Genomic DNA, 13,039 nt, shown 5'->3' with positions numbered 1-13,039 from the left:
AGACTTCTTCCCAGGGCTGAAATCGCTGCCATAACAGGGCACAGGTTTAAGGTGCTGGGGAGTAGGTACAGAGAAGATGTCAGGGGTAAGTTTTTTTTTAAGCAGAGAATGGTGAGTGCTTGGAATGGGCTGCCGGCAACGGTGGTGAAGGTGGATACAATAGGGTCTCTTAAGAGATCTTTGGATAGGTACATGGAGCTTAGAAAAATAGAGGGCTATGGGTACCCCTAGTAATTTCTAAGGTAGGGACATGTTCAGCACAACTTTGTGGGCCGAAGGGCCTGTATTGTGCTGTGGGTTTTCTATGTTTCTAAGGTGTATTATAATGCAAAATGATCAAATCTGGTCATAGTGTTGCTATATTGAGGTTGTGATTTCGGTTATACTGGTTGTTTCAGTATCTGAATGATTGAAGGGAAGTAGATGTTTTTGAATCTGATAGCGAGGGACTTCAGACTTCTGTACTTCCCTGCCCAGTGGTATTTGCATGAAGATGGCATGGCCTGTATGGGTGGGGATCCTCAATGCAGATACTACTAATGGTGGGGAGGGAGGGGCCTATGATCTTCAGGAACAGCTTGGATGAATAGCCTCCATTGACTGTATTCCATACGAGCTGTGATCCCAGCCACTGGAGTTTTCCCATTCCATCCTATTGACAAGGCTCTCTGATGGCACACTATGTTAAATGCTGTCTTGACATCTCTCTCTGCTTTGTTAATGGTCTTCTGAAAATCGAGATATATCAGCTACATTCTCACCTACCATGTCAGTAAATAGAATCCTAGTGACAACGGTACAGACCATGGAAAGAGCACCTTTCACCTACCGAGTTCATACCAACCATCAACCAACTGTTTCAACACTCATCTTACCTAAGCCCATTTTATTCTTATATTCCAGAATCAGGTTTATTATCACTAACATACATCATGAAATTGTTGTTCTGTGGCTGCAGTACAGTGCAATACTTAAAAAAATACAGTAAGTTACAATAAGAAATAAAGAAAAGTGAAACCTGATGGCGGAGGGGAAGAAGCTGTTCCTAAAATATTTAATGCATCTCTTCTATACCTTTTTCCTGATGGTAGCAATAAGACAAGGTCATGTCTTGGATGGTTGGGGTCCTTAATGATAGATGTAGCCTTCTTGAGGCATCCCCTATTGAAGGTGTCCTCCATGTAAGGAGGCTACTACACACCATCAACCTTTCCCAACCAGTTTAAGAAGCAGGATCTCTAAGGTACTGATCTCCGGGTGACTTTCAGTGCCACATGTTAGTGAGGATAAAAATAGAAGTATATGGCAAGTGAATGTGGGGCTGAAAAATTTGAGCAGGAATTCAGATTTTTAGACCAATGAAATCTCTTCTGGGGTAGGGGTGACCTGTACAAAAGGTTATAGAAACATAGAAAAGCTACAGTACAATTCAGGCCCTTCAGCCCACAATGCCATGCCAAACATGTACTTATTCTAGAAATTACCTAGGGTTACCCATAGCCCTCTATTTTCCTAAGCTCCATGTACCTATCCAGGAGACTCTTAAAAAACCCTATTGTATCTGCCTCCACCACCGTCGCTGGCAGCTCATTCCACACACTTACCACCCTCTGCGTAAAAAACTTACCCCTGACATCTCCTCTGTACCTACTTCCAAGCACCTTAAAACTGTGCCCTCCCGTGTTAGCTATTTCAGCCCTGGGAAAAAGCCTCTGACTATCCACACAATCAATGCCTCTCATCATCTTATACACCTCTATCAGGTCACCTCTCATCCTCCGTTGCTCCGAAGAAAAAAGGCCGAGTTCACTCAACCTATTCTCATAGGGTGCTCCACAATCCAGGCAACGTCCTTGTAAATCTCCTTTGCACACTTTCTATAGTTTCCACATCCTTCCTGTAGTGAAGTGACCAGAACTGAGCAGAATACTCCAACTGGAGTATTGTTATACCTGAACTGGAGGGGGAGCCAATATCCTGGCGGTCAAATTTGCTAGTGTTATTAATGTCTAGTGCTTCTGGTGTTTCAATAGCAACAACAAACACTGAGGAATAAATTTCAACAGCAAGTTGAAAAGTCAGGAGAAGTGAGGCAAGTCTATAGGATTAAATTTAATTTATTTCAATGCATAAAGTCTTACAGGTAAGGCAGATGAACTCAGGAATGGATAGGTATGTGGGATTGTGAAACTCCAGCCATTAGGGAGACATGGTTAAGGGAGGGACAGGAGTATTGACGTTGGAAGGCTATGTTGGAGTTGTACAAGACACTGGCACTTGGAAGTATTGTGGTCATTTTAAGTCACAATTCTAGAGGAGAAATGCTATTGGAACAAGTGTGAAAAAGATTCACAAGGACGTTTCCATGACTTGATGGACTGAGTTAAAAGGAGATGCTGGATAGTCAAGGAGTTTTTTTCCCTTGAAGTGTAGGAAAATGAAGGATGATCTTGTGGAGGAGTATAAAATCATGAAGTGCATAGAAAGAGTGAAAGCGCTCAGTCTTTTACTCAGCATTGGGTAATATAGAATTAGAGGGCATAGGTTTAAGGTGACAGAGGAGAGATTTACTAGGGACTTGAGGGGCAACTTTTTTAAAAAAATATACAGAGGGTATATATGGAATGAGCTGTTAGAGGAAATGTTTGCTTAGAGCAACAATTTTTCAAGACACTTGGATTGGTATATGGAAGGAAAAAGTTGAGAAGGATCTAAGTCAAGCATGGACAAACAGGACTAGCTTGGATGGGTATCTTGGGCAGTGTGAACCGGTTGGAGTGAAGGGCTTTGTTCCATGCCTCAAAACTTTACGGCTGAGATTTTACCCCTCAGTGACACATCAAAGGTGAGGAGTAGAATCTCAAAGTTATAACTTAATAACCTGCGTATTTTGTAATGTGGGAATAAACTGGAGTATCCAAGGGAAACCCAGCTGATCACAGGGACAACGTCAAATTGCACAGAGGTAGGACTGAAGATCAGGATTGACCTGGGTTGCTGGGCTGTGAGATAACAGCTCCACCAGCCGCATCACCGTGCTTTTGCAAATAACTTAAAAACTTGAAGTATCTACCAGACTTCTCAAAATCATTCTCTGAACTTCCTTCCATTCACTGCTAAATTCACAAACTAATAGCTTAGGGTTCTCTCATCTCCCTCATTCTCCACTCCTTATATTGCTTTCCCCTGGACGTCTGAAAATCCCTTCAGAAGTATCAAGTGCCAATATTAATATTTAATTGAACAAAATGACACACCGCATTCATCCAGACTCAGATGCAGTTCCAGCTAATGTACAACGTACCAAATCACATCACAACATCCCACGTACTTGCGTGCCTTCACTTCCTCCAGTTCTTTGGTGAGCTTCTCAGTTTTCTCCATTGACTCCTGTAGCCTCCGCCTTAGGTCACTGATCTCCTCTTGTGCTTCAGATTTAATATCATTAGCAATGACAACAGCAGTCTGGAGGTCAGCTTGAAATTGCCGCCACTCGGCTGACTCCTCCTGTTTAAAAATATATAGTTTTTTAAAAAAAATGTAAAATCAAACACTACCTTAATTTCTTTTCTCAATGGCAGGAGGACCACGTACATAATGCAAAGATTTGAGATGGCAGGTTACGTCCATTAAGAATGGGTCAAGTAACCAACCTATCATACACTTTCCTCCATGCACATATAAACATAATCTTATTCTGGCATTTCCCCCCTTCACATCCAGTCCTGATGAAGGGTCTCATCCCAAACCATCGACAGTAAATTTCTACAGATGCTGCCAGACCTGCGAAGTTACTCCAGCATTTTGTGTGTGTTGTTCTGGATTTCCAGCTTCTGCAGAAATGTGTGTTTATTTCTTGTGTTCACAATTATTCACATTCATTTACTCAAACTTCCCCTCCTGTAATAGTATACACAACAATCAGTCTCTTGCACTCCAGATCTATAAAATCTTTCTTCAAAGCTACATTTTTCCAGTCCTGGTCATATTTTTGTGAATCTCCTCTGGAGCCTCTACACTGCAACCACCACACCCAACCTCCCATTCCCCTGCACCTGACTGTGGAGAACATAATGGATGATCCACTGATAATAACAATTACCTCCAAATGGATTATATTTCTAATAGTGGAACTTGACTAAGTATATTTATCACGATGAGAATCTTTAAGGTAAAGCAAAAACCATGACAATTAAGATGACAGCGGCACTGTCGGTGAGCTATGAGAGGATATAATGAATCCTTGTCATCATAGCTGATCTGTCATAAAGGCATAAAATTGAGAAGTGAAAGCAGATAGGGATGAAGAGAAAAAGGCCAGTTTGATTCACCACTAGGCAGTTCCAAGGTAAGGTAACTAACCTATAATGCTGACTTATATTTTTTTTTCCCACATAAGTTGACTATTTCATTCTCTTTTATTTTAGATTTTCAGTAACTGCAACATTCAACACATAATTTTCTCTTTTGCTCTCATTCACCTGGATTCTCTTGGTCTCCACCCTATTGCAAACATTACTTTTGTCCTCATTCCCTTTATGCATAGTTCTTACTTCCTTGTAAAACACTTGTTTTCTCACTTTTTCCAGTCTCAATGCAAAATCAACCACTGAAACAAACATTCCAAAGTCATTGTGCCACTTTGAAAATTCAACTGTGTAATTCCTCAGGTTTGTATGTGTTCCCTGGCAGCCAACACCTTGGATCTGGGAATGGGATTGAAGCTATTTTGCCAGGCTGAAATCAGCGCAAGAGGTCATTCGTTGGTAACGCAGCACAAGGGTTAAAAAGAACACTGGTGCTTTTGGCTCTTTTTAGCAGGCTGAAATCAGTGCGGGGCTAGAAAAAGGAAGGAGTAATGGAGTGGCCATTGTTGGAGTGGGCCAATGTTAGAATGGTCAGGCTTAGGTGAGAACAGGCATGGGTAAGCACAAACAGACGTTCTAAGTAATAAGGTTTCAAGCAATTTTTTTTCTCTGTTAGTATATAGCTAGTGCACTGAGAATGGGTCAGACGGGAAGGGGGGAAGAAGAGGAGTGCAGGGGATTCCATAATTACAGGAGCAGAATTCAGATTCTGTGGACACCCATTGGCATGTTACCTTTCAGATGCCAGGGTCAGGGATGTCTCTGACTGGATCCACAACATTCTAAAGAGGGAGGGTGAACAGCCTGAGTTGTGGTACATATTGGTACCAATGACACAGGTAGGAGGTCCTGAAGACAAAATATAGGGAGTTAGGCTTAAAGCTGAAAAGCAGGACCTCCGTGCCAATGAAGGTAAGAATAAGATGGTTTGGCAGATGAATGTGTGGCTGAAGAATTTGGACAGGAGAAGGGTTTCATATTTCTGGATCATTGGGATTTCTTCTCGGGGAAGCTGTGACCTGTACAAAAAGGACAGGTTACAGCTCAACCCGAAGATGACCAAAATCATTGTGGGCAGGTTTGCCAGAGCTGCGGGGAGGGTTTAGACTAATTTGGCAGGGGGATGGGATACAGAATGAAAGGGCTGAAGATGCAGCAGTTGATATACAAGCATGGGCAGTGTGTAGTGAGACTGGGGAAGGACAGGCATATGACAGGCCAAAATTGCACTCAGTGCTGTGAGTTGCAGTGTAACAGGTGGCCAAAATCCAAAAGGGTGATGAATACAGGATTGAAGGTGTTATATTTGAATGCATGCAGTATATGGAATAAGGTAGATGATCTTGTAGCACAATTAGAGATCGACAGGTATGATGTTGTCGGCATCTCTGAATCGTGGCTGAAAGAAGATTATAGTTGGGAACTTAAAATCCAAAGATACACATTGTATCAAAAGTACAGGCAGGTAGGCAGAGGGGCTGGGGTGGCTCTGTTGGTTTAAAAAAAAATGAAATCAAATCCTCAGAAAAAGGTGACATAGGATCTGGAGATTAGAATCCTTGTGGGTAGAGCTTAGAAACTGCAAGGGTGAAAAGACCCTGATGGGGCAGTGGGGCAGGCCTCTGAACAGTAGCTAGGATGTGGGCTACAAATTGAACAACGGAAGATAGAAAAGGCGTGTAAAAAGGGCAATATTGCGATAATCATGTGGGACTTCAATATGCAGGTAGATTGGGGAAATAAGGCTAGTACTGGATCCCAAGAGTGAATTTATAAAATGCCTATGAGATGAGTTTTAAAGCAGCTTGTGGTTGAGCCCACTGAGTTATCAGCAATACTGGACTAGGCGTTATGTAATGACTCAGATTAGATTTGGGAGCATAAAGTAAAAGAAGCCTTAGGACATAATAATAAGATAGAATTCATCCTGCAGTTTGAGAAAGAGAAGCTACAATCAGATGTTACAGAATTTCAGATGAGTAAAGGGAATTAGAGAGGCATGAGGGAGGAGCTGGCCAAAGTCGATTGGAAGGGGACACCAGCAGGGACGATGGCAGTACAACAATGGCTGGTGTTTCTGGGGAAATTCAGAAGGCATAGGAAAGGTACATTCCAAAGTTGAAGAAATATTCTAAAGAAAGGACCATGGCTGACAAGGGAAGTCAGAGAGAGGGCATATAGTGTACGGAATTGCAAGGTCATGCACTTAGGCAGAAGGATTAAAGGTGTAGACTATTTTCTAAATGGGGAGAAAATTTAAAAATCGGAGGTGCAAAGTGACTTGGAGTCCTCATGCATAATTCCCTAAAGGTCAATTTGCAGGTTGAGTTAGTGGTAAAGAAGGGAAATGCAATGTCAGCACTCATTTCGAGAGGACTAGAATACAAAAGCAAAGTTATAATCCTGAGGCTTGTTAAGGCATTGGTCAGATCACACTTGTAATATTTTGAGCAGTTCTGGGCTCCTTATTTCAGAAAGAATGTACTGACATAGGAGAGGGTTCAGGAGGTTCATGAGAATGATCCCAGTAATGAAAGGGTGCATGCTAAAGTTTAGAAGAATGAGGATGTATCTCATTGAAAGCTGTTGAATATTGAAAGGCCTAGATACAGTAGATGTGGAGAGGATATTTCCTATAGTTGGGGAGTCTAGTCCAAAGGACATAGCCTCAACAATCGAGGAACGTCTATTTAGAATAGAAACGTTTTTTTAGCCAGAGGGTGGTTAATCTGTGGAATTCACTGCCACAGACAGCTGTGCAGGCCAAATCATTCGGTATATTTAAAGCAGAGGTTGATAAATTCTTGATTTATCAGGGTGTCAAAGGTTACAATAGAAGGCAAGAGAATGGATAATAAATCAGCCTTTGATGGAGCGGAGTGATGATGGCGTTGATGATGAGGGGAGGGGGGCAGGGGGAGGGGGGAGAGGGGGAGAGAGAGGGGGGGGCGGGGAGACAGAGGGAGAGGGAGAGAGAGAGGGAGAGGGAGAGGGAGAGAGAGAGGGAGAGGGAGAGAGAGAGGGAGAGGGAGAGGGAGAGGGAGAGGGAGAGGGAGAGAGAGAGCGCGCGCGCCTGTGGTACGTTGAATACTGGATGAAACACCAAGTCTTTGGGGTAACCACAAGTCTGTGTCTTTGCTGTTGCTTTGCTAATGCTTGAGTGTTCGGTGGCAGGTGCCGATTTTTTTTTTTGCGGTGGGGAAAAGGGGAGATTGTTGCTTGCTGCCGCTTACGCACGGGAGGAGGGAACGGGGGGACTCTGGAGTTCCAACATTCTTTGGGGCACTTGGGGCACTCCTCTTTTCATGGATGGTTGCGAAGAAAAAGCATTTCAGGATGTATATTGTATATTCACAACAGGGGGATGGGAACAAGTGCAGAGAGACAGAGGGGTGTAAAACGAGGGTAGAAGCAACAAGTAGTAAGGTGAAAGGTAAAAGTGGCAGGCCGGCAAATCCAGGGCAAAAATCAAAAAGGGCCACTTTTCAACATAAATGTGTCAGGGCCAACAGTGTTGTAAAAGCAAGCCTGAAGGCTTTGTGTGTCAATGCAAGGAGCATTCATAACGAGGTGGATGAATTAAAAGTGCAGATTGTTATTAATGAATATGATATAGTTGGGATCACAGAGACATGGCTCCAGGGTGACCAAGAATGGGAGCTCAACATTCAGGGATATTCAATATTCAGGAGGGATAGACATGAAAGAAAAGAAGGTGGGGTAGCATTGCCGGTTAGAGAGGAGAATAATGCAATAGAAAGGAAGGACATTAGCCTGGAGGATGTGGAATCAATATGGGTAGAGCTGCATAACACTAAGGGGCAGAAAACGTTGGTGGGAGTTGTGTACAGGCCACCTAACAGTAGTAGTGAGGTTGGGGATGGTATTAAACAGGAAATTAGAAATGCGTGCAATAAAGGAACAGCAGTTATAATGGGTGACTTCAATCTACATATAAATTGGGTAAACCAAATTGGTAAGGGTGCTGAGGAAGAGGATTTCTTGGAATGTATGCGGGATGGTTTTTTGAATCAACATGTCGAGGAAGCAACTAGAGAGCAGGCCATTCTAGACTGGGTATTGAGCAATGAGGAAGGGTTAATTAGGAATCTTTTCGTGAGAGGCCCCTTGGGGAAGAGTGACCATAATATGGTGGAATTCTTCATTAAGATGGAGAATGACATAGTTAATTCAGGAACAAAGGTTCTGAACTTAAAGAAGGGTAACTTTGAAGGTGTGAGATGTGAATTAGCTAAGATAGACTGGCAAATGATACTTAAAGGGTTGACGGTGGATATGCAATGGTAAGCATTTAAAGATCGCATGGATGAACTACAACAATTGTTCATCCCAGTTTGGCAAAAGAATAAATCCGGGAAGGTAGTGCACCCGTGGCTGACAAGGGAAATTAAGGATAGTATCAATTCCAAAGAAGAAACATACAAATTAGCCAGAAAAAGCAGCTCACCTGAGGACTGGGAGAAATTCAGAGTCCAGCAGAGGAGGACAAAGGGCTTAATTAGGAAAGGGAAAAGAGATTATGAGAGAAAACTGACAGGGAACATAAAAACTGACTGTATAAGCTTTTATAGATATGTGAAAAGAAAAAGATTGGTTAAGACAAATATAGGTCCCTTACAGACAGAAACAGGTGAATTGATTATGGGGAGTAAGGACATGGCAGACCAATCGAATAACTACTTTGGTTCTGTCTTCACTAAGGAGGACATAAATAATCTTCCGGAAATAATAGGGGACAGAGGGTCTCTTGAGGTGGAGGAACTGAGGGAAATACATGTTAGTAGGGAAGTGGTGTTAGGTAAATTGAAGGGATTAAAGGCAGATAAATCCCCAGGGCCAGATGGTCTGCATCCTAGAATGCTTAAGGAAGTAGCCCAAGAAATAATGGATACATTAGTGATAATTTTTCAAAACTCTTTAGATTCTGGACTAGTTCCTGAGGATTGGAGGGTGGCTAATGTAACACCGCTTTTTAAAAAAGGAGGGAGAAAGAAACCGGGGAATTATAGATCGGTTAGCCTAACATCGGTGGTGGGGAAAATGCTAGAGTCAGTTATCAAAGATGTGATAACAGCACATTTGGAAAGCAGTAAAATCATCGGACAAAGTCAGCATGGACTTGTGAAAGGAAAATCATGTCTGACGAATCTCATAGAATTTTTTGAGGATGTAACTAGTAGAGTGGATAGGGGAGAACCAGTGGATGTGGTATATTTAGATTTTCAAAAGGCTTTTGACAAGGTCCCACACAGGAGATTAGTGTGCAAACTTAAAGCACACGGTATTGGGGGTATGGTATTGATGTGGATAGAGAATTGGTTGGCAGACAGGAAGCAAAGAGTGGGAATAAACGGGACCTTTTCAGAATGGCAGGCAGTCACTGGTGGGGTACCGCAAGGCTCAGTGCTGGGACCCCAGTTGTTTATAATATATATTAATGACTTAGACGAGGGAATTAAATGCAGCATCTTCAAGTTTGCGGATGACACGAAGCTGGGCAGCAGTGTTAGCCGTGAGGAGGATGCTAAGAGGATGCAGGGTGACTTGGATAGGTTAGGTGAGTAGGCAAATTCATGGCAGATGCAATTTAATGTGGATAAATGTGAGGTTATCCACTTTGGTGGCAAAAACAGGAAAACAGATTATCTGAATGGTGGCCGATTAGGAAAAGGGGAGGTGCAAGGAGACCTGCGTGTCATTGTACACCAGTCATTGAAAGTGGGCATGCAGGTACAGCAGGCAGTGAAAAAGGCGAATGGTATGCTGGCATTCATTGCAAGAGGATTTCAGTACAGGAGCAGGGAGGTACTACTGCAGTTGTACAGGCCTTGGTGAGATCACACCTCGAGTAATATGTGCAGTTTTGGTCCCCTAATCTGAGGAAAGACATTCTTGCCATAGAGGGAGTACAAAGAAGGTTCATCAGATTGATTCCTGGGATGGCAGGACTTTCATATGATGAAAGACTGGATCGACTAGGCTTATACTCATTGGAATTTAGAAGATTGAGGGGGGATCTGATTGAAATGTATAAAATTCTAAAGGGATTGGACAGGGTAGATACAGGAAGATTGTTCCCAATGTTGGGGAAGTCCAGAATGAGGGGTCACAGTTTGAGGATAAAGGGGAAGCCTTTTAGGACCGAGGTGAGGAAAAACTTCTTCACACAGCGAGTGGTGAATCTGTGGAATTCTCTGCCACAGGAAACAGTTGAGGCCAGTTCATTGGCTATATTTAAGAGGGAGTTAGATATGGCCCTTGTGGCTAAAGGGATCAGGGGGTATGGAGAGAAGGCAGGTACAGGGTTCTGAGTTGGATGATCAGCCATGATCATACTGAATGGCAGTGCAGGCTCGAAGGGCCGAATGGCCTACTCCTGCACCTATTTTCTATGTTTCTATGTATACATTTCTCTGACATTAAATGTACCTTTGAAACCTTTGAATGGCAGAGCAGACACAATGGTCTGAATAGCCTAAGTCTACTCTTACGTGTTATAGTCTTAAAAGGGACATGTAACATTTGTGCCAGAAATATAGTACACAATTAAGTACTTAACAAGACAGAGTCTAGCTATCGGAGCCCTGCGCTTGAATCAGGTTGTGGGGAAAGAGGGATCACAAAGTTACACCAAGCTTAGTGACAATGCTGAAGTAAGTGGCAGGGAAGAATGTTTGGGAATCCTTCATGGTGATCCCTCTTTGCCCCATCACTCACTTACATACAGGTCCTAGAATTCAAGACTGTCCTCTCCCTTCATGCCTCTAGGACTATCATACAGTCCAAAAAAAAGGGTGAAAACAAAATAACCACATCATCTAAGAGCTGTCTGAGACTGTGGTCATAAAGACTTGCACTGTAAAGATCTAGCTGTATCTGGAATGCACAGCTATAACCTAAGTACCCAAAATGCCACACAAAAGGTACCACTAAACAATTAGAGCTAAGCATCATAGAAAGAACAGACCAAAATTCTGCATCCTGCCATATTCACTCATGAATGGACAATTAGCAGGAGGCAGCAGATCCAAGACCATTCCAAACCTCAATGATGTCTTCTCCTGAATTGGTGCCACAATAGGAACCATATCCAATTGTCTCATTCTACTTTTGACTGACAGGAAAAATCCTCACCTCTGAATCTAACTATTATGTCCCATAAGATTTGAGTAAAAATGTTTCAGTAAGATCGCCACTAGGGTCTCTTCCGGTGCAGTATGACTTGTGAGCTTTATAGAGCTATATAGCACAGAAACAAGCTCTTCAGCACAATTAATCCAGGCCGACCATCTAAGATTTCCATCTAAGCTCGTCCCATTGTCTCAAATTCAGCCTATATCCCTCTAAATTTTTCCCATCCCTATACCTGTCCAACTGTCCAATTTAGGTCAATTTTCTTACAACAAACCTAACGAAACTTGAACCAACTTAATGAACCTTTGCTGCATTTTCCCTACAGAAAAGAAAAAAAAATCAAGCAGATGACCTGCTAGATCTCACCCATTCCCTTAACATAGCGGTCCCCAAACACCGGGCCGTGGACCAGTACCGGGCTGCAAGGAAATGATAAGAGTCAGCTACAGCTTTCCTCATTCCCTGTCACGCGCTACTGAACTTGAACGCAGGGTTGCCAACTGTCCCGTATTTGCTGGGATATCCCGTATATTGGGCTAAATTGGCTTGTCCCATACGGGACTGCCGTTGTCCCATATTTCCCCCGCTAAGGTAAAGCGTTCCTATGAAACCTTTCGTGCCGAAATGGCGTAAAGCCAAGAAGCAATTACCATTGATTTATATTGGGAAAAATTTTTGAGCGTTCCTAGACCCAAAAAATAACTTAACAAATCATACCAAATAACACATAAAACCAAAAATAAATAACACTAACATATAGTGAAAGCAGGAATGATATGATAAATACACAGCCTATATAAAGTAGAAATAATGTATGTACAGAATAGTCAGGAAGACGAAGGCAAAACCGATTTGTGGGGAAAAAAATCGGCACGTATGCGCGTGCACACACAGATGCCCACGCAAGGCTTCATGGTCATGGTAGTCTTTCCCAGGGTAAAGTGTCCCGGGATTTGACTGCTACTTTTGTCCCTTATTTGGGAGTGAGGAAGTTGGCAACCCTAACTGTAAAAGACAGGTTGAGGTGAGTTTATCCCTACTTGAACACCTCCCCCACAGTCCGCAAGAATGTCGTCAATACTAAACCAGTCCACGGTGCAAAAAAGGTTGGGGACCCCTGCCTTAACATATTGCCCTGAAGGAGCTTAGCATACTTCTAGCAGCTCCTACTGTCGCCCAGCTTAGTATTAACAGCAGACCATGATATCAGCACTTATTCTCCTCAGGCAAATTACTAATACAGTTTGTAGATTGTGAACAGCTGGGAACCTCAGCAGGGATCATCTCTGCACTGCACTGGTAACACTAGTAGCCCTTTATTCCTCTATTGTTTTCTGTATATTCACTAATTTTTAATCTACATCAGTATATTCTTCCTAATATTGTGCTTTATTTAGACTATGAGTCACAAGAGTAGAATTGAGCTATTTGGCCCAGTGAGTCTGCTCAGTCATTCAATCATGGCTGATCCTTTTCTCCCCTCCTCAGCCCCATTCCCTGGCCTTCTCCCCGCAACA

At 42.8% G+C, this 13,039-nt stretch overlaps 1 protein-coding gene across 11 annotated transcripts in view; it reads right to left on the bottom strand.

Moving 5' to 3' along the window:
* Positions 1–13,039, bottom strand: part of specc1la (sperm antigen with calponin homology and coiled-coil domains 1-like a) — a 282,720-nt gene that overhangs the window by 170,004 nt on the left and 99,677 nt on the right. For 9 of the 11 annotated variants that reach the window (XM_063031671.1, XM_063031670.1, XM_063031672.1 and 6 more), the window contains one exon: positions 3,305–3,507. In XM_063031671.1, the coding sequence (XP_062887741.1) occupies positions 3,305–3,507 (203 nt within the window). The remainder of the gene's footprint in view (positions 1–3,304; positions 3,508–13,039) is intronic. The other 2 variants (XM_063031673.1, XM_063031674.1) reach the window with 1 other exon arrangement.

The sequence above is a fragment of the Mobula hypostoma genome, chromosome 23 (assembly GCF_963921235.1).
Source record: "Mobula hypostoma chromosome 23, sMobHyp1.1, whole genome shotgun sequence".
Taxonomy (NCBI): domain Eukaryota; kingdom Metazoa; phylum Chordata; class Chondrichthyes; order Myliobatiformes; family Myliobatidae; genus Mobula; species Mobula hypostoma.
The sequence above is the reverse complement of the archived record's forward strand: the minus strand, read 5'-3'. Positions and strand labels throughout refer to the sequence as shown.